Source organism: Diceros bicornis, chromosome 3 (genome assembly GCF_020826845.1).
Source record: "Diceros bicornis minor isolate mBicDic1 chromosome 3, mDicBic1.mat.cur, whole genome shotgun sequence".
Classification (NCBI taxonomy): Eukaryota; Metazoa; Chordata; class Mammalia; order Perissodactyla; family Rhinocerotidae; genus Diceros; species Diceros bicornis.
Genome location: NC_080742.1, coordinates 94,575,783 through 94,598,153, shown reverse-complemented (window position 1 = coordinate 94,598,153; position 22,371 = coordinate 94,575,783). Strand labels below are relative to the sequence as shown.

Below are 22,371 nucleotides of genomic sequence, written 5' to 3'. Positions count from 1 at the left end.
CTGCTAAAGGAACATGCTTAAAATACATATTCCAACGCTCCTCTAACAGAGATTCTGATCAGTAAGTTGGGATCAGAGTCTGGAGTCTATATTTTGTTAATGTTAGGTGACTCTGATGCAAGTGGTCCTGGAATTCTACTTTGAGAAACACTAGGATTACCAAGTTTCATTCTAGTAGTAAGGTCCTAGGAATCTTTTTTTGTGTGTGTGTGAGGAGGATCAGCCCTGAGATAACATCTGCCAATCCTCCTCTTTTTTTTGCTGAGGAAGACTGGCCCTGGGCTAACATCCATGCCCGTCTTCCTCCACTTTATATAGGACACCGCCACAGCATGGCTTGCCAAGCAGTGCGTCAGTGTGAGCCCTGGATCCGAACCGGTGAACCCCAGGCCGCCGCAGCGGAGTGTGCGCACTTAACCACTTGCGCCACCTAGGAATCTTTTATTGCCTTGTCATCAAGAGAAAGATTTTCAAACTGTGTAGAAAAGAGTTTAACTTTGCCCAAAGAGAGGTTGAGACTTTGCCCTTGTCTTTGGGAACGTAATATCTGAACACTTAGAAGGTTATGCCTGATAGGAGTTTCTGTTTGCCTGGGAGCCTTGGACCACACCAAATTAGTCTAACGATGTGATTTAGGGTGGAGGCTGGCCACAGCAGGTAGGCTAACAATGTGACATAGGGTGGGGGTTTGTGTCACACAGTTCAACCTCTGGAGGGGCAGGAAACTGAGGTCGGCCATGTGGGCAGTCAACCATTCCTATATAATGGAGCCTTAATAAAGACTCTGAACACTGAAGCTCAGGGGAGCCACCCTGGTTCGCAGCACCCCATGCATATTGTCACGAGCAGTTCTGAGAAAGTGTTGTGTCCATGACTCTACAGAGAGGGCACACCTGGACGCTGAGCATCTGGTACTTTTCCTAGTCTCTGCCCTCTGTGCTCCTTCTCTTGTCTGATTCTGATCTGTATTCTTTCTCTGTAAGAACCATAACCATGAGTATAGTAGCCTTTGGTGAGTTCTGTGAGTCCTTCTAGAGAATTACCAAAACTGAGGATGATTTTAGGGAGCCTCTGAACTTGCAATGGGTGTCAGAAGTATGTGCCATGTTGTGTGGGCTGTGGTCCCTCTAAGTTTGCAGTTGGTCCTAGTTTTCTGCAAAAACAAAAACAATCACCTCCGTTTGGAAGGACATGATTGAATCCAAGAATGTTAAGACTGAAAGACTTCAGAGAATGGAGTTCAACCTCCAGGCCCACCTTCAATACCTAGATAAAGAAATCGAGTCTGTCATATGCTAACATCCAGTTATAACTAAGTATAGATCTTCTGTTTTTCTAACTATTCTGTACTGCTTTTCCTATTATGCAGGAAATAAAAAAATAACCTATTTTTCCTTTATTATAGTCTTAGTTTGTGAATATAGAAAATTTTTAGAGCCAAATATGCATATTCACACCCGAAAACTCGGTGTTAAACACATCTGAAAATGAGCATTGGCAAGGAAAACATATTTGAAGTCTTTTGGAAATTCTTCAAGGAAGTGCCTGAAGCTTGAGAACCAGTGTTATGAACTCATTTTAAAACCTCTGGTATCTTGATAACCTCTTGAGTATGAAAAATATTTCTCTTTATGTGTTTTGGCCTTTAAGCTTTTTATTATGGTTAAAAAATAACTTCACAAACAAAGGCATCCACAGAGAAAAAGAAGCAAAAGGGAGTTACCACTGGCCATGCAAAAACAGAGAGCTGCCTTTAAAATGCAAAGCCTTTCTAATTTTAGTTTTCTCCATGCATTTAACCACCTTCTGAGAATGACTTCTTGAATATTAATGGACGTATATGATTTAAAAAGGAAAAAGACAAAAATCTTTCCACAATGACATGTGCCTTGAAAGAGCACTTGTCCTCCGTAAGAGACGTATAGTCAGGTTTTCAATGCCCTCGGGTTTGGAATCGCTGGAGACTTGTGTGCTGGGCAGAGAGTGCCCAGTTTGGAAGAATAGATGAAAGTTCCAGATGGAGACTGTGGGGAAAAGTGTTTATGATAAAAACGAAATGTAGAAGCTTCTGTAGAGAAACTGTGAAACTAGATGTCTATGGATTCTCTAGAGATGGAGTGGAGAGTGGATAGAGGAGGGGATGAACATCAAAGAAACTTTTCTCTTGGCCACAGTCGGGTTGTGCAGCAAAGTGAGGCACACTCGTTGAAGGAAAAGTGCTTTGGTGGAGGAACAGGGGTAATTTATGGGGCTGGTTTCAGGTGACGTCAGAGAGAGCAGGCTCACTGAGATTCAGTGCTTTGGAGAGTTCAAGGAGAACGGACTGCAGGATTTGAGGTCCAAAGAGGTCATACAACCAGATGCTGAAACAGCTTGAATTGGAAAAAAGCTGATAGGTGTTAACTTGGACCAAGCTGAAGCTTTTAAGGAGACAATATAATTGTCAATTAATTAATCATAACTTCTAAATGACTGAGCTTTGCTTAACGGGACACTGATAATAAGGAAAAGCCAAAGACGAGATCTGAGGAGGAAAGGATAAGCCTTTGGAAGGAGCATGCCTACTAGAGAGCTGTGAACAAGTCTATCAGAAGGAAAACAGACAAGGAGATATCTGCTTCCTGGTTGCTGTGGACTGAGTGTTAGCCCAGCCTATATGGCATATCATGGGCACTGCTTTTTTTCTCTCTGTTTTGTAGCAAATTGTTTTCTATCTAGAATATTCTTTCAATGCCAGTTTGGTATGACTTCAGACAAAACCTCTCTAACGAAAAAAAAGTCACAAATGAAGATTCTGTATTCCACATGCTATGGACACAGAATATAAAAAGAGATTTATTCTGTTTTCCGTTACAATGCCAGATGCACTTCAACTACAGTGTATTTGCAGTATCTGGCAAACAGTTGAGAAAAAGTGAAACGGTGCCTCAGGGTCAACGGGGATTTTAAATGAGAATGCAGAGAGATATGAGAAAAGAGGAGAATCACTTTCTTTCTACATAACAAGCTTTCTTAAAGGTGAAAGACTTCTGTAAAAGCTCCTTTTTCCTCGGAATCTTTGCAAGAGATGCACACCTGACCTAATTATCTTAATAGTTTTTCTTTAGCTGTGATTACTTAAATTTGTTCTTTATCTTCTATTTAGTAACAAATATTAGAAATGAACAATCTTAGGGTTGAATATTAAAAATACAGGATCTTAGGATCTCAGGATTGAAAGTATCTGAGGCAAATGCTCGCTTAAAGTTGTGAAATGGTTAACAGATCCTGGAGGCCATATATCTCCCCCTCTGGAAATGACAGGAAATCACTTCACAGTGTCAATTATGGTTATGCCAACCAATTTCTACTTGAACAAAGCATTCCTCTGGACATGGATAATGCTAAATTATAATAATGACTCATCATAAAGTACTCTTCCTTTTCCCATATTTCAGATTAGAATAGCTGAAAAGACAACTTTCCCAATTATATTGCACAAATAAATATTTTGCCTCCCGAAAGACTGCACATATAAAACACGTGAGAACACGTTTAGGGCCAGTTTCTACAAAGTTCAAACAACCATGCTTACTTTTTTCATGACTTGATGAACATGGTTTCCATCTAGAATAGCTCCTTTGAGAGAATAGTTGTGGGTAGGTTTGAGCTACTTACTAGCCTTTGCCTCAGGCTGGTTTGCCACACTCTCAATAAAGTGAACAAATGGACCAGCTTTGGGGATAGGATCATCCGCCAGGAGCACTGTCCTGCTGGCACATCCTTGTGTGGCCTTCCTGAACGTGAGGTCTTCCATTCTCATCATTTGAGCCTGTCTTGCTGCTTGAAGCTGTGGTGCGTGAGCAAGACTTAAACAGCAATAGCATAGTGCATACTTCAAGTATGCAGGTTGCCACTGTGTAGTATGATGGTCTGAGAATTAGTATTATGAAGCCAGCAGAACAGAATGGGTGAAAACCTATCTTTTAAAAGTTAAGCCCAAAATAAGAGATTGTTGGTTAAATGGAACACTTGGCAATTTAGACACTGTGTTTCCCAATCGTTTGTAACCCATGCTTCCATTTGTTGACATAATTATCTAATTATCATCTCCAGATGCTGATCTGCCCAGATGTAGGAGGCTGATGGGGAATAAAACAAACCCCTGAAGATCTCAGATAAACATCCTACCAGCCAATAACATTTTTTTGTGCTTTACATTCTGCAGGTTGTGTAACAAAAACAATAGCTTTTTTGTTTTGCTTTGTAAATATAAAATTATGATTTTCCAAATTACACATTCACTCTTGGAGATTCTGATATAGTCTTTGCCCTCAGTTGAGAAAAAATCATTATTGTGGAGTTTTTAAAAAATTGACCTGGAAATGTGTTTCTAAATTACTGCTACGTGAAACAAGTATGTTACAAACAGTATGTACCATGTGATCTCATTTTTGTAAAAATTTATATATAAGTACACAGAAAAATGTTTGGAAACATGCACACCAAAAGAGTAGTATTAAATATATTAGAATATGAGATTATAGCTGATTTTTTTGGTTTATTTTTTTTGCTTCTCTGGATTTTTAAATCATTCAACAATAAACAAACAATATTTGCTTAATTTTTAAAAGTTATAGCCTGATAATTTTCACTTCTTTTGCAAAAGTTGGTGACATATTAAGCAACTCTATTCTATAATTTTAAGAAGTGCTTAATCAGAGAGATTAGTTAATCAAAATGCAAAGAATTGGATTTCATTTAAATACAGAAAGTTAGAGGGAATTTAAAACTAGATTGAAATATTCCTTTTTTACTTCTTTCCTGTTTTTAAGATACCTGAGAAGAGAAAAAATAAATGAGTGGTCAAACTTTACCATAAAATAATTTTGAACAAGACATGAGTTTTTTCCCTGTTAAAAATGGCTAAAAACAAGGACATGCTATTTTTCAAAGTAAAATCCTCCCAGGTCTGAAGTGCCAGCATGTTCAGATGTTTAAATCAATGTATACAGGAACTGGAATGCAAGATGAGCATAATTCAGTGTTATAATTACACTTGACAGATATACACTGTTTCTGTTATTCACTGGCTCTGGTTGCACTTATGCAGAAAGACTCTGTAGAATACTAACTACCACTCTTCTTGAGAAGTCATTTGGCATTCTCATCAGTTCTCATCAGAGGAATCAAATTTAGAGATGCAGAAAACCAAATCTGATCATTTTAACACTATCCACAAAGGCAAGTAAAATGAGTAATTTCCTAAGAGGCTTTAGGTCCAGCCAGCTTTCTTTTGTCAAACTCTTAACACTGATATGTGGGTGGGTCATTACTTGAAAGAAAAATGTCTTTTAAGTGGTCCCTGTACTTTAGCTATATTATTTCCAATTCCTCAAATGCTCCATGATCTTCCTCCTTTACTTGCATTTGTCTATGCTGTTTCCTTTCTGGAAAAATGCCTTTATCTCACTGATTTGCCTGTCATCCTTCAATGCAAATCAAATGCTGCATCTTTTGGAAACCCATCTCCATGTCTTTAGGCAAGGCTAAAGCTTACTCCCTTTGTTGCCATGGTACCTGTGGCAGAGACTGCTAACTTTTCATGAAGTTCATTTTCTCCTTTCCATAGTTACCCCTGAAAAGCTGTCATCCATCCAGGAGCTGTGTTTCGCAGTCCCCAGGCATGTAGGTGGAGCCATATGACTCGTTACCACCAATGGGATGAGAACCAAAGGAGTGTGTGTCACCTCTGGGCCAGAGTGGGTAAGAAGAGAGAATGCTTCTCCACCCTCCCTTTCTCTGTCTGCCAACTGGATTTAGAAACTCCAAGGCTCTAGGATATGGTGGAACCACAAGACAGAAGGAGCTTTGATCTCTAAATTACTGTGTGGAAGGACTCCGTGGAACAGAAGCATGCATATTAGACTGTCACATAGTCTCTGAAACCTGGGGTTTTATTTGTTACAGCAGCTCATCTTATTCCTAAATAAGAATATATCTTATTCCTAAATCTCTTATGACTTATCACATTTTTTTCATTTATTTATAAAATTTAAAAAGAAATCAACCAGAGGATCTTCTCCACCAGACCAGTGGAATTTTGAAGGGATGAATTGTGTTGTAATGGTCTTATTCTATTTTCAATACTCAGCTCTGTATCAGAACATTATAATAGTCAGAAAATATGTAGGTTGTAATATTACATTTGAATGAATTAGTGGAATTCTGTAGTTCTTAGAACTATGAAGTTTTAGAGCAAAGAGAAGTGGCTGGGAGCCACATGGGAACATTTAGACTGGTACATGCTCCTATGAAAGTCCGAGGCACCTCCTGTACTAATTCCCCCAAACTGAGGTCCCAAAAAAGGAGAGGCAAGACTGTGCATGGAATATACAGGCAAACAAAACCTTCCCTATTGGGAAGTTTGTCAAGGACAAGCTCGACATTCAGGATATGGAAAGAAATTCCCTTTCTTCTTCAACATTTCTATTCTACATTGAACGGCCTCCAGAACCCAGACCCCAGATTTCCAGCTGGTGCCTGCAGCTCTGTTTTTCAGCCACACTTGAAAAACAAACAAACAAACAAACAACAAAGCTCTTTATGGTCAGCTGTGGAATATGAGTGCCATCTATAACGTTGTGTCTATAAGAAAATACGTTCCACGTTCTGAATAACCAGCTCAGGAACGCCTAGAACACAGTCCCTTTGCAAATCGGGAAGTATCTAAACTAGAAAATGAAAGAAAAATAAAAAGGTAAAACTGAATATGATAGAGACAGAAACAAGTCTTCTTTTCCTAAAGTATTTAAGAATATATTTCAGCTATGACCCAGGCCCTATAGTAGATTTCATATAAGACCTTATGTTTCTCCTTGTGTCTCAAAGCTCCTATCTTGACTGCTATTAAAAATTATCCTGTAATTTGAGCAAAATGTACCTTTAAAAAGATAACTCCCTGAATTCTTCATTTGTAAAAAACAGTTTTTGTAAGGTTTCCAGTTGACATCCAGTTATCCATTGTTTTGTCACATGGTTTTAATTTAGGCATTTGTCTGACGGCTTGTAAAAACCCAGCTTCGTTGTACTTAACAGTTGTCTTTGGTCCTTTGAGATATTCTTGGTTTCAAGCTATTTCAAGTAATCTTCTCCAGTCACTCACTATATTTAAATGAAGCTCTGCTCCCTGATTTATTGTATCTTCTTCTTTTTTTAACCAGCTTTGAATTAATTGGTCCCAAGTGTCACCCTTAGTTGAATCAATTTTCCAGCATTGGAAACATGCACTAACTGATACTGGCACCAACTCTTCCTTCTTGAAGCATTTGTTTTTATGAAAATACCAAGCCTGCAGAGATAGTGTTAGCGTCTAGAATAGCAGATGTAAGGTCTCTAACCTTATTATAACTCTGTATATACATCTACTCTTCTCATTAATCCATGTGTTTAATATTGAGTCATAACAGCACACTCTTTCTCCCATCTCTGTCTCAGATCAGACTGCGTGAATTCAAGCTTCTTTAATCGCTTCTCCTCCTAGAATGCCTGTTGTCTTCCAACTGGACATACGCAGGCTGATTCTAGTAGTTGGTCTTTTTGACACTTTAACATGCCCTCTTTTTGAAGGGAAAGATTTTGTGGCCTACCACACGCAATAAATAATGCAGAAAACATTAGAATCAGAGAAGATGAGAGAGAAGAAAACTTCCATCAGAAAAAAATCTCTATGAAACTTTAGCATTTCTCTACAGTAATGACATACAACACATTCTTTATGCAGACAAACACTATGTGAAGATGCTCTTTAATGAGGGCACCTATTATTTTCCAGGAAATGCACCGAATTAACTGTCTTACAGAAATTTTTTTATTTTTAGTAAAATGAAAGACCTTGGTTTTATTTATGTTATATATTTTAAACATAGATGCAGTAAAAAAAATCTTTCGTGTGGGCAGGATTTCAATAGGAGAGTGGTCTTCTGCAGTGTGGAGAAAGGAAGGCAGCACCACAAGCTCTGTAGAGAGAGGTGACTCCTTATGACCAGCTTAAGAGGAATTCCCAACTCCTTCCAGAAATTTCCAAATCAGCAGACATGGGTAGATCAGTAACATCTAAGGTAACTTGGGCAATTTCTCCTATCTGGAGGACATCTTACTCTCAAGTCTATCATTATAACTCTAGGGCACCTATGCCATATGCTCAAATAACTGGCCCTTCAGTAAGACTGCAAAGAAATCTGGGTAAATTCAACCTGACTTTGTTATTTACCAATTATTTGTATATCTTCTAATAGTTAATAAAATGCAGACAGCTAATATATTAAATAGCTTTAATATAGCATAAATTTCATCTTGAATTTACATCTTAACTTTTTTTGGTCCAAATTTTAAATCAGAAACTATAGAAATTTTTTTAAATTAAAAAAAATCACAATGGTGTTGCTATTCAAAGCTTTTTTTTTGAGGAGGTAATTTTTTTCCTCATGTACTGTAATGACAAAGTCAGAATCATTCTTTATATCCCAAATATTTAGTACTAATTGAACTCATAGTTAGACTTGCAAAGTAGTAGAAACACTAAAATTCTTCCTAAATCTATGTTGATAACCCAAGTTGGCTTGAATAAATAAAAGAAAAAAAATCCAGGCACTAACTCTTGATTTGTATTAATAAAAACTCACAATATATGTAAAAGAAAAACACCCTAAATAACACCCCAAATAACTTCCCCCAACCCCCGCCCGGCACAAGAGGCCTAAGTGGAATTAGACAGTCCTCGTGTCCACACAAGAGAAGTTCTTTTACTATAAAAAGTTGCTCCAATTCTGAAATAGTGGAAGATAAATTGCTATTAGTTTATTTCTTCTGATTCATCAGTTTCTGTACATTGCAGGATATTTTCCTCTGTGACTTTCTCAAGCATGCATATTGCAGAAGGCTGCATCTTGGAAAATGAAAGTTTTTCCTTAATACCCTTTCCTAAGATTAGCAGGACATTAGACTGCTGCCTCCACATTTTTGTGGAGATGTGCCTGCTAAATGAAAATATTTTCTCCGTCATCCTGATATCCAAAAAAGCTCAAACTTGGTCAACATGGAAGCTTATGCTGAAGTACTACAACAGTTTCTGGTTGCTTTTCCTGAATGTTTCCTAGTCAGTCAACATCCCCTTCAAAAATTTCCCACTGTGTCCTCTGAAATCTCTTTAAATTGTTAAACAAAAATAAAAATGCTATGGTCACTATTTATCACCAAATACTTCTAAACACTTCCCTCCTCTGATTCCAGTTTACCTTGAGGGAAACCTAACCATCAGCACTGCACCTTTTCCCCAGTGGCCCGTATCTTGGGGCCAGGAGGGCAGCTGGGCATACACACCCTTCACTTCTCAGCGCTTCTTCCATTCTATGGCACCAGAGCCTTCATTCAGCAATGCGTCCTCCTGTGACACACCCTCTCCCCATTCTTATTACTGTCATCATTTGAATCTGAGGGCTGTAACATTTGTCTCACAGGCTCCCTGTCCACTCTGTCCCTTGCCATCGCCACTAGGAGCCTCAACAGTGATGGGAATGACCGGCCAATACTCTGGCCTCCCAGTTTCCTGACTTTCTCCACAGCCTTTTCGTACAACCTAGAATCCCACCTGCATGGCCAGACTGCTGCTTAGACCTTCTTGTCATCCAACCTGCTTTCCTGTGAAATCTTGAATTCCAAAATTTTACCACCCATGATCTGTCCTTCTCCCTTTCACTGTATTCTTTGTCATCATTTTGATCTCCAGCCCCTCAATCCTGGTGCTCTCCTTCTGCACCTAGATTTTCCGTGGTTCTCCATTTAGACTAACACCCCATTCTTTCATTTCATTCACTCGACAAATGCTTATTCAGCACCTGCCACGTGTCAGGCACTGTTCTGGCCCTGGGGATACAATGTACAGTGTTGCATATCCCTCTCCGCATTGGTATATGATGCAGCCACACCATTCTGACGTGTCCATGCCGTCTATGACTCTGTAGTCTCTTCCTTTGCCATCCTGAGCCTGAAATGCTCTTTCCCTCTTATTTGGAGGCTCAGTTAAAATGATATATCTTCTAAGAAACTTTTTCTTACTCTCCAGTTAGAAGTAATTGTTGCCTCATGTGGGTAACCACAATATATTCCTTGCACCACTATATTTCATCTTATCTGAAATATTGTTTTATATGCTAGTTTTCCCACTAGATATTGTGTGCTCTGGGATGGGACTATGTCTTATTCTTCTTGTGTTCCCCTTTGGCACATACATAGTAGACACTCAATAAATAATGGTTGAAATATTTAGAGCACCATATATTTAGAATCAGATCTGAGCCTTGCCTAAAAATCTCCACTACCTGTGTCACACTTTGTACTCTAACAGAACCAAATGCTTGCAGTTTCCTGAGCACCTATCACATTCCTCACTCCTATGCTTTTGTTTATGCTTTGGTTTGCATTGTCCCCTCCTCCTACGCCTTCACCTAGCTGACTTCTTTGCCTGTCCTTTATGACCCAATTCAGGTATCATCTCATCTTCCTCTTTATTCCCAGGATGGGTTATGTACCTCTGCTCTGGTTGTTCATAATACCTGATGCCTATCGTTGTAATTTACTTATTGTACTTTAATGATAATAAGCACTATGTCTGGAATCAGCTGTGTAACCTGTGTGCCCCAGTTTCCTTATCTGTAAAATGTGGATAAAACTTGTTGCTGTGAAACCTAAAAATGTTAATACCTGTAAACGCTTTAGAACAGTGCCTGGCACTTAGAAAACTCTCAATAAAAGTTACAAATCCACGCTGTTACTAATGTGTTTGTCTCCTTCACTAGGTGGGGTGTTGGGTTCTTTTATCTTCACCTTAGAATCTTCAGGATCTACCCCATTGCCTCTGACACAGTAGGTGCTCAGTTAAGTGGCGGCCTGATGATGGGACCACGTCATGATCACCATCTTGGTCAGAAAATGGATTTAGAGAGGTCAAGTTAGGGGTAACTCAAAAAATAGATGGATATATCCATGGTTGTCAGTGAATTTTTTAAAAATAGTATTCCTCTGCCATCTCAAAAATACTGACAAACCAATAAGCAAACAAAAACAACAACAGCAAAACCTCCTAAATCACTTCTGATTTGGAAAGGGACCTCCTAGTCCACGGCTTATGCTCTCCTCGCTACCACGACCTGTTTCCTTCAGCCTCTTCAGATACTCTGAGTCTGGGTCTCACTCTTCCCACCTCCTGGAGACCTCGCTCCTTCAGCCAGTCCCTTTCTCTCCCAGATCTCCAGTCTCTCCCTCTTTACCGTATTTTTCTCTTTAATATATACGCACGCACAAGGCCTTACCATTTACAACACCAACAAAAACAATGAACAAAACCACCCTCCCTTGATCTTCATATCCACCTCCACCTACTCCAGACACTATCTTGCTTTTTGACAATGACCTCTACATGTTAAACCAGATAGGCACTTTATGTCCTTGTTTTAGTGACTTAGCAGTATCGAACGCTCTTTTTTTTTTGTTCTTGAACTTCTTTCTTCATTTGATCCCCAGGTGCCACTGTCTTCCTTCTCCTCTGCCAGTCTTCTGCAAGCTATTTGCCCTCCTTCTCTCCACTAATGTGGTTTCCATTCTTGGACATCTTGTTTCCTCTCTCTACACGTTTGTTCTTGGCAATCTCATCCATGCCGAAGGCACCAAATATTTATTTCCTGATGATTCTCTAAGTGATGATGACTCCCAAACTGTATTTCTAACTCAGACCTCTCTGTTCGGCTGCAGACTTGTATACACAGCACTTTCCAGATGTGTCCACTCGGATAGATGCTCCTATGTCCTGCAGATGCTCAAGCTCAAAATACCCAAAATGTAGCTTGCATTTTGCCCTCAAATGCCATACTGCTTAGCAAAAGGTGCTCCACTTACAGAATCATCAAAACAAGAAACATTGGCTTCATTCTAGAACCCACTTCACTCTCACAACTGTTTTGTTAGAATCTGTGGAATCTATCTCCTAAATATCTCTCACATCTACGACCTATTTTGTGGCTGTCTTCCCCTCTTTCCTTTCACTCTGCCACTATCTTAACACAGGCGCCATTGCTTCTTGCCTGGCTTTCCATCTTTTCTCTGGTGAATGCAAATCTGATTGTGACAATTCCCCTGCTCACCATGACTTTCAGGGTCAAGTCAAGCCAACTCTGCCCCCAACACAGAGCACATTGATGCTCTGCCCCCTGCCTACCCTTCTAGCTCTAGCTCTCTGCTCCCTAGTGCACCAGGTTCCTGGGTGTATCAGTTCTCTCTGGAGTCCTGGGTTCAGTCCCTAACACTTTCACTCACTGGTGTTCTCATCCTGTAATGTCTTGCCTTCCTGATCCCTGTTCTTCCCTCACCTTCTTCAACTTACTGACTCCTGCTCATCCCTCAAGATTTAATTAGAGCAACACATTCCCCAGGAAGCACTCCTTGACACTTAAGTCAGTTTTAACTCTTCCTCCTCGGTGCTCTCAGCCATCTCTCTCAATGTCACTGGGATGCAATGTGGTTTAGTGTTAACAGCAATGACTCTGGAACAAACAAAAAATGTTTGGAGTTGAAACACTAGCTCTGCCACTTCCTAGCTGTGTGACCTTGCCCAGGCAACTTACTCGCCCTATGCCTCAGTTTCCTCCTTTGTGAAATAGAGATGAAAATGGTAGTGCCCACTTCAAAGAGCGGTTAGGAAAATAAATGAGATTGTTTATGTAAAATCCCTGTAACTGGCCCTAAGACGTAGTGAGTCTGAAAAAAGTTGAGTTATTTTCATTATTCTCATAGCTACTGATTTACTGTCTGCTTCCCAAAACAAACCCAAAGATCTTTAGGGAAAGAAACCATGTTTGATTTGACTATGTTCCCTCAGCACCTAGCACAGCATCAGGGACATAACAGGTACTCAGTAAATACTCACTGAATGAATGAATAAATATAGAGAAGAATTAAGTGAAATATAGCCTTAAATTTTACCTTTAAAGTATGTGAAAGAAGAAGATGACTCTAATTTTATCATGTATTTTTTTTACTTGTGCATTAAGATGTTGGTGGTATAACTAAGTGTAACTGACTTACTGTTCTTAGACTGAAGAATCTTCCACTTCTGACAGAAGGGTACAATGTAGTTAATTAATAGAACTGTTATTCTGGAAATCACATGTAGGCATGAACTGTGACAAAATTCCTTCGAGACACACGCAGAGAAACAAAATTTGAATTCGTATCAGAAAGAGATCAGAAAGCCTAACACGTTAAAGGGGAAAAAAAGGTAGAGACAGTTTTCAGGAACCACCTTTCCTGAGCCCCCTCTGGTAGCCAGCCACGGCTGTGAAAGGTTAGTTAGGTTTGCAGAGTGACTCATCAGTAGAGGAGAAATGAGTTTGAAAGCATTCTCCATCTCTACCCACTGCCCCATGGATCCCGCAGAGAAGAGTCTGAGTCTGACTAGGGAAATGTGATAAATGGGACAGTGGCAAGCCTCAATCATGGCCATTTTTTCTCCGTGTTCTTCATGAAAGCATCACTTTTTGTTTATTTTGAAGAAGATTTTTTCAAATACAGAAATCTGCCTTTTTCCTCCCATAGGGCTCCATTGAACCCCAATGGAGATGTTACATAGTGATGGGCATTTGTTATCTCTGCTATTTGGGGGATCTTTAAAAGGTATTTGCCCCCTTAGTGGTTATTAGAAGCTCCAGAGGACTCCGAGGGGGTCCAGCCTCTCATCCGTGCCTTGAATGTCCCACATTTCTTTATCAAAAGTAAGCTCTGTGACAAAACAAGGCTATAATTCCTCCTCTGCCACAGAGTTTTCATATTGTAAAAAGACTGGGAAAGCTTTGAAAACTTCTCTGAAGATTTTTCATAATCAGAAATAAGGGAAATTCTATTATGCAAGTGCTGAGTAGAAACACCTGCTCTTTCTATACCTGGTTTATCTTCTTTCCAAACCAGGCATGGGTTTACAAACTGTAGAGTATAAAACAAGGAGAGGGTGAATCCAAGCAATTTTATAGAAACTTATAGAAATACTCAAATATAGAAATGTCAAATTTTTTTTTTTACCATGAGATATTTCTAAAATACAATCCAATTAATGTGGAAGTCAGAGAATAGTTGATTCAATTAATTTAACTGTGAAAAGTAAAAAATCCCTTTTAAATAATTCCCACCATAATTCAGTATAGAGAAGATTTCTATTTATTTTTTAATTCTAGGCTAGAATATCCCCAGTCTCCTTTTCAATCAGATCTGGCTCAGATCAGATCTACAGTGAGTATCCTCAGGAAGATGATAATTATAGTAACTACTAGACACTGAAATAAATGCTTTATGAACATCCATATTCTATTATCATAGAAATCGCCACAAATTGCCATCCCCATTTTACAGATTAAGAAATTGAGATTCAAAGAGCAATTTACCCAATGACTTGGATTTCAACCTGAGAATGTGAATTTCAAAATCTGTGCACTTTTTGCTACATCACTGTCTACCGTTTTACAAAAAGAATCCCAAAAGATTTCAGCAGAAAGACAGTTACCTGAGATCCCCCTTTTTAAAGACCACATTGCATAATTATAACTACAAAAGGAGAAAAATACTCCATCACAGATTTTTGGGAAATGGGTTTGGGATCATTCTCAGACCAGAGCCAGTAACATAAGCACTCTGATAAAGGGCACAGTCTAGGAGGAAGGAGACTTCTGACGTGGGGAGCAGGCGCCAAGATATCATGGAGGGACATGGGGGCACTGACTGGTTTTTCCTCCTGGTCGCTTCTGTCGTCTTGCTGATTCTGTCTTCTTCTGAACAGCCAGGAGAGCCTGGTGTTTGCAAATATTCACCAAACCTGGAAGTCTGTGGATTGTACATTTCTAAAGCTGAACTTATGCCTTCAGCATAAACCGGCCCTGGTACGATGAAAAGTGCACTTTTCAGATGCAGCGAACCCCTACCTTCCACAGATGGCATCCCCCAAACTGTGTGACCTCATGAGGGTCTTTGAGATTCAGGGCAAGCTGAACTGAGCTAGGCAGCATCTGCTCTTGCTCTGGTTCTCTTAGTTTCCATATCCTTGGCTAAATAAAATCAGAACTTATAATTTTAGGGGGTGTGTGGGTGGGGGGACCTCTTCTGGGAAGCTGCAGACTCGAAGTTTCATTGAATGATGTTAATATCGTTGTCTATGCTGTTTCATTAACACCTACAGATGCTCATTTTTATTATTCCTATTTTCTTTTGTGTTATTTCTCCTCTTCTCTTATTCCCTATTGCTGATCACTTTCCATAATGCTCCGTCTACTCGTAACTCTGTCTCCTGGGAAAAAGGAGACACATACACGCACAAAATATACATTCTACTCCCATATTTTTAGGGCAATATATTCTCTCTCATCTTCCTGGAATAGCATTGCTTGGGAATTGCTGTATGAGCCTGCTTCCTTGTGAGCAATCCGAGGACAGGCACCCAGCTCTGTCTCAAGTTTGTGTATTAACCTCCTAGCATCATTCTTGGAATAAAGGAGACCACTGATGTCTGAATTGAATGAAACTACATAATCATGGCTAGGTGCAGCTTGAAGTGACAAAAAAAATGACTATTCACGAGTTGACAAAGAACTTATACTCACATTTCAGCTCGAGTTTGATGAAATCTGTGTTCCCCAGATTTTCAAGGAACACTCCGCGGGGGATTAATGTTTTAAAGTAGAAGGAAATGTCAGCACTGGTTTCCCCTTGGAAAGTAGAAAAGTGCAGGTAGGATGATGGGTTTGGGAAAGAGGCAGCATTCCAATAATTCCCTGTGGAAATAAAAAAAAATCAGGGTAATTGATCACGGTAGTAACGTAAAAGACATCCGTTTCTTGAGTTTTAATAAATTTCCATTGGCAATAGCCCTTGTTTCCTCTCATCCTGCTGAACCACATTGTACCCAATCCCCACAAACATATCTTAAACTTTCCAACAGTTATATGTGTGTGTACATATAAAATATTTTATTAAAGATTGATAGTTGGGGTTCCTACCAAGAGCAGTTCTGGAAGGACTCTAGGGAGTAAATGCCAATAGAGGAGAAACTAGAGAGAAGCCCCTGGTGTCACTGTCTGTGAGTGGTGGGGGGGCCTGTTTTGAACTTGCATACAGACTGGCGGCTTTGGTTTGGTGCGAGTAGCATCTGGTCTAGACCTAGAGGGATGGACTAGGACCGGGGTCTTTGGTTTCTGCTGTGGCTTCTCCTCCACTTTCGTCTTGGAATAACCAGTGCCTGCTTCCCGTCAGCAGCTGCTCAGACTCCGGGTGTGGCGCTGCAGGAATACCACTGGGGGATGCAGAAGCCCCGCACAAGTGAGGAGCTGAGAAAAAGATAGGATGACCGGGCCAGGCTGGTCATTTCCCCAACCTTCTTGCTCAAACCCCTAGAGGTGAGTTGCTGTAAAGCGGGTGTCTCCTCCCCAACCTCTTCCTCTCTGGGCCTCCAGGTGACGCTCTGACCTTTGGGGTGTTTTGGGGGATGGGGAGTGCTGAGCTGAGCCCACCTAAGGGCTCTCAATCAGCCTCTACCCTGAGCTCGTGGAGAAGACATGGTTGTACCCGCACCCCTCCTCACTCATTGCCTGATAGTAGCCAGTGTCCCCAGGAGAAAAGCAGTTCACAGGACAAAATAAAAACATCAAACTGGATGACTCACATCCCTTAGAATAGATAGACCAAGAATTTAATATGAGACCAAGAGCTGACTCTCAACTTCATCTCCAGGGGAGAAATTCCTTTTTGATGTGCACATTTCTGAGTACATTTACTGTCACAGCTAAGGACTAAAATACATGGGTGTGCTTTAAAACTGTCACTAAAGCCTTGATCTTTAGTACTAAACCTATGCGAAAGTCACCAGATTAGGCCCAAGATGGAGTCACTCATGCTAAGCCCCACGTCAGCAAACCAAAACTCAACAAAGTTTCTATGCTTGGCTCTCCCAGAAAAGGAAGACCTAGGTCAACCAATCAGCACTTGCCTGCTCAGCACAAGTTACTCGACCAGCTCCAATGCTTCCCTTTGCTCCTGTAAGGGATGGAACCCTGCTCTAACCAAATGCCCAGTGTAACTTCCTCATTCCTGCTCACTTTGGCCTATAAAAATCTCGTATCTTGTACAGCTCTTTGGTGCTCCTTTCTGTCTGCTAGATTGGGTGCTGCCCAATTCATGAATCACTGGAAAAAAGCCTGCTAGATCGGTAAATTGTCTGTGGAAAATTTTCTTTTAACACCTAAAATACATGTTTTTTTAAAAACTGATTTTTGTTATGTTTTTCTTTCAAAGAACACAATGAATCAACTAAGTTCACTCTATTAATTTCTAGATACTACATTTTTTACTTTCTTTTATGCAAATTATGCACATATGCAACATTAAGTTCAACTACTATTCTTAAATAAAATTAACTTTGTGTTGGTACTGCTATGCTTAAGCCATAATGTTAAATTAAATAAATAATGTTGCTATATTATGAGGTATTAAAATACCTTCCGATTTAATTAATGTTATTTGTTTCTGTTCTTAGAGACATCTAGGATATCATGACATCTAGAGAAGTGAATGACGATACATAACCAGTAAGTCAGCGCAAAATATGTTTGTGAATGTCTTCATTAAAGTAAAAACAGTTGTTGTTGGTGGTGGAATCTACTGTTTAAGGTGTCCCAAATGTCTTAGTGCAATTTAAGCTATTTTTTTTTTAATTGGAATATCATAGTTTTCAGTAAGAAAAAAAATAGACTAGAAGAATATTACATGATGTTGTTTAGAATAATACCTGAAAAGAGAAAATCTTAGTTATCGTTTAAGTTGCTCTCATCTGAGGGCTGAGTCCTCTTCCTGGCTCAAAATCTGCCTTAATATACAATGGGTGGATTTCAGGTTCTCCTTGACCAGCTGGCTGAAAATGAAGGTGTCTTGAGATAAAACCTAAGTCAAACTAGAAGTTGCAATACTCTCACCAACCAGAGTTCTAGGAGGGAATGAAGATAGTCTCCCAGGTCAGCAGGATTCAACTCGTTCTAACTGGGTGAGAGCCCTTTAACGACATAGGAGACAAAAAGGATTCAACTCCCCAGCCAAACTTCAGCCTGAAGCAAAGCAATTCTGTCTCTTTAGGCTGTATTCCCAGGACATGAATGTAATTAACATTTAAAAATTTCAATCCAATCAAGTGCATTCTTATTTTTGGAGGTGGTGATGTATTAACAGAAGGGCAGTTGTCTAAATGATTCTAGAAAAAGGAAAGCTGAAAGTAAAATATGTCAGTATTTTTGGGTGTCTAGCACTGGTTATTCACACAGAAATATCCCCGGAGAAGAGAAGGGCAGTTTAATCAGTTATTCTAGTTTGATGAAATATCCCAATAGACCATGATCCCATTTGTTCTAATTTTATGCTCACTAAGCAACAGCGATCTAACTTGGCCTCTTAACTGGACATATTCACGGGGAAATTTCGCCTTGTACAAATGGTGGTTAGCAGTCATCCTTCTGGAAACGCTAGATTATCACATGATACCTTTGGTGTTGTCACTTGTGGGCTGTCCCAAATCTCTGGACGAATTTACAAAGTCCAGATACTTGACCCAACAGTGAGGACTCTCCTCTGGACCTGACTGCTGGTGTCAGAGTCCAGGTGTCTACTCAGGAGGTGCTGAAGCAGAGCCATTGAGGCACAGGCTGAGATTAGGAATTCTATTTCTATTTATTTTTAAAAACTCATCCTTTAAAATATCTATTTTAGATATACTTTATAATGTACATAATATATGACTTTATAAGTATAATAATTTATAAGTAAACATGCTTATTAGGATGTGGGCTTAAAGGTTGAGCAGGGGACACGATAAGAAAGTTTCATTGCTGCTGCTTTAGACCGTGATGAACTTCTGTGTGGCCTGTTCTGATGAGTCCATTGTCCAATTTCTGGGATTTTTGGTTATAACAAAATAACATGAGTGCTTTTTCCAGTGCTCATTGCACTTCATGATGCAAGGAACGCATAGCATCATTATTGTTCGTTTATATTGCTCCCTACTGACTGTAAGCTGCTTGAAAGCTGGGAGAAAACCATTTCATTTCTGTAACCTTTGGCCCCAGAACATAGTAAGTACTCAATAAATAATAATTAAGTCAATGGGTAAATGAATCGTTGCCCCTCTCAGTTATATCCAATTCCACTCCATATGCAAAGTCCTCATGGGACAAAATCTACTTTACAGTAACCAGAATATTGAAGATGCTAACTAAATATAAATAAAACTAATGCTGCTTTAGTACCTACTGATAACTGGACACTGTTTCCACTAGCACATCCTAACTTTCCTTACCCATGATCTAATTTCTGTTATTCCCTATAGACCTCATTGAACAATTGCATGCATTTACAAGACTGATGGGCTCACAACCTTAAGATTATTGAAATAGCTGCAGTTTGCTATCCAGGTCAGTGCCGTAGAGGATCAAGTAACCTTGGATGAGAATACCAAGCTGGAAATAGGAGAGCCACCGAATGGCAAGCACTGGTACTGTGGCAGGTGGCAGGGACCGCCAGTGTGGACAGGCAGAAGGGGGCAAGGTTGGAATCTGAGAAGGAAAGTGTGAAGCAGAACAAAACTAAATATCTGAGGCTGGAGGGCCAACTCAACAGTAACAGAGTAACAAGGCCAGTGAAAAAGGTGAGGGACCCAGCCGAGGGCCGGGGCAACGGTAATCAAAGGCTGGGCAAAATAGGGTGCTGTTGAAGGCTCTACGAGGTTGAAAACAAGTTGTTCATACTTTCTGGAAAAGGCCTGGACTCATTTCGGGTGGCAAGAGGAACCAGGGAGCCACCTCCAGCCAGTACGAGAGAGCAGGGCGGGGGCAGCAAAGCAGGCTTCAAACCTAGTGATTCAGGAGCAGAAAATGCAGTGTCACATACTCATCCAAATTCTTTATCAGCCGTTTACTTTAATCTCGCCCACGATTATTTGGTGTGGTATTCTGACTTCAGAATTTCCAGGGATATTTTCTAATGGGCAGTAATTAATTTTAAGCCTAATTTCAATTTCTAACAAAGTATTACATGTTCTACATAGTTTTAAAAGTCAAGTGGTGCTAGAAGAGATTCAGCAAAATGCGATTCCCTGCTCCAGCCTCCCCAGCCCAAACCCAATTTCTTAGCGCCAACTCCTACACTTTTAACTCTTTTCACTACATCCCTGTATTTCTAAAATATACTTGTGTAGATATTTATGAATTTATGCATTTTAGAGATTCTCTATTTAATTTCCTGAATGCAATTATTATTATATAATTATAATTATTTTCTCATGGAGTTTTAAAGGCATTTCCCCACTATCTTCAGGTCTTAGTGTTGTTATTGAGAAAGCTAATGCTTTCTGGTTACTACATCTTGTATGCAACTGTTGGGGTTCAGGACATGCTACCCCAAAGTATGACACCTTGGTATATTGAAAATTTCAATCTGAAGGAATTTGAGAAATGGCATGTGTACGAAGGACTTTCTGACCTTCCCCTGAGCTGGTCATAAAACCCTCATGTGAGGTGCCCTCTCTGTAACTGGTGCATCCTCATGGAGCATCCTCATCTCCAGAGACAAAGGGACACAGCGAAGAATGAGAAAAGACCTCACTAAGCTGCCCCCCGTTTACTACATTTAGCTCGTGATCTTTGTCCTATCATGTCTTTCCATGACTTTCTACTCTTCATCAAACTGAGCATAAAAACACTGAAGTTGAACCATTCCTTCACGTTTTCATTTCCTTATGAAGGCTCTCGTGTCATGTAAAACTTACATTACGTAAATTTGTATGCTTTTCTCCTGTTAATCTGTCTTCGTCAATTTAATTATTAGACCCAGCCAGAGACCCTAAGAGGGTTGAGGGAAACTTTTTCCTCTCCTACATAACTTATATTTTTTTCTCTCTGGAAACTTTCAGGATCTTTTCTTTAACTCCTTTAACTGAAACTTCATGCAACTGCCTTGGTGTAGATCTTTTCCCACATCAGGTCTCAGACTTGAATAATTTCTCCAATTCCTCTTTCTCAAACATCTATTAGTTTTTGATTTATCTTTATTTCTTTTGTCCCTTTGCATTCCCAATTTTGATCTTGTTTCTCTGTGTTCTACTTCCTTGGACATTCTTTTAGCTTTCTTTTCAACATTGCTACTGTGTTTTTATTTCAGCAATCATATTTTTAATTTCCAAGCGTTATTGCTTGTTCTCTGATGGTCCTCTTCTGTATAGCACTCTGTTTTAGGGTTTTTTTCTTCATGCAATATCTTCCCTTGTCTGAGAATATTAATTTAACTTTTAAAAGTTTTCTTCTGTTTTCTGCATTGTCTCTGTTTCCCCTGAGATTCCCTTCCTATCCCGTTGTTAGTTTTGGGCTCCTTCTTTCATGAGGTCTCTGACATTACCTTACATGGTTGGTGAGCCTTCCCTATCCATTCCACTGAACAGAGAAAGCTGACTGGACTCTCCGAGTGTGTGTGTATCTGGGAGTGGTGGTGGATTTGTTGATTATTAGGCTTTTGCACAATGTGGAAATCTCCCTATCTCATTGAAGGGCCCCCAAATGTCAGTATCTGTGACTTTTTGGGTCACATATCATTCAATTTCTTGAGAGAAGAATCCTCCAATTTCCTCATGGGAATATATGTGGGGTGGTCAGTTGTTCTGGGAGCTGGGAGGAAGGAGGCTGAAGAGGGTTCAAACTTATGTAGACTACCATGTCTTTATTTTGTTTTAATGAAGGAATTTCACCTCCGTTTTCTTTGGTGCCTGGTGTCCGGAGCATAAGCCTCTCGCCTCCTGCTTGGCTAGAATCGGGCAGACACTGGCAGGGGTGGAGGAAGCGAACTGGGGATCTAACTGATGCTTACACAGACTTTCAACCAACCCTGTGTGCGCCTCACTCACTCTCACCCGGCCTTCTGACGACTCCAATTCCTGAGCCTCTTGGAGTTCCACAGTTTGCTTCTCATCTGCCTGTCAACAGTCTGGACTTACAGGTTTTCTTGTACTGCCAGTAAGGAAGCAACTGGACATGTGATATGCTGAAGCTCCCTCTGTGATGGTGGTAGTAGCAAGAGCAGGGAGCGAGGAAGAGGTGGCGGAGGGAGGATGGTAGGAAGAGCAGTAAATGAACTCACGGGGCTGCTCTGACCTGTCTGTCACTGGTGAAGCTGCCAAGCCCTGGTCCATGTGCAGGTTCCTGAATCAGATAATCTGGCTCTATCACCCCCACCCACTGGGCGACTTTGGACAGAGTCCTTGATCTTCCTAAA

At 40.1% G+C, this 22,371-nt stretch overlaps 1 protein-coding gene across 1 annotated transcript in view; it reads right to left on the bottom strand.

The window, feature by feature from the left end:
• CNTNAP2 (contactin associated protein 2) overlaps window positions 1–22,371 on the bottom strand; it is an 815,107-nt gene that overhangs the window by 218,731 nt on the left and 574,005 nt on the right. Inside the window, exon 8 of the mRNA XM_058532231.1 lies at window positions 15,675–15,845. Coding sequence (XP_058388214.1) covers window positions 15,675–15,845 — 171 coding nt within the window. The remainder of the gene's footprint in view (window positions 1–15,674; window positions 15,846–22,371) is intronic.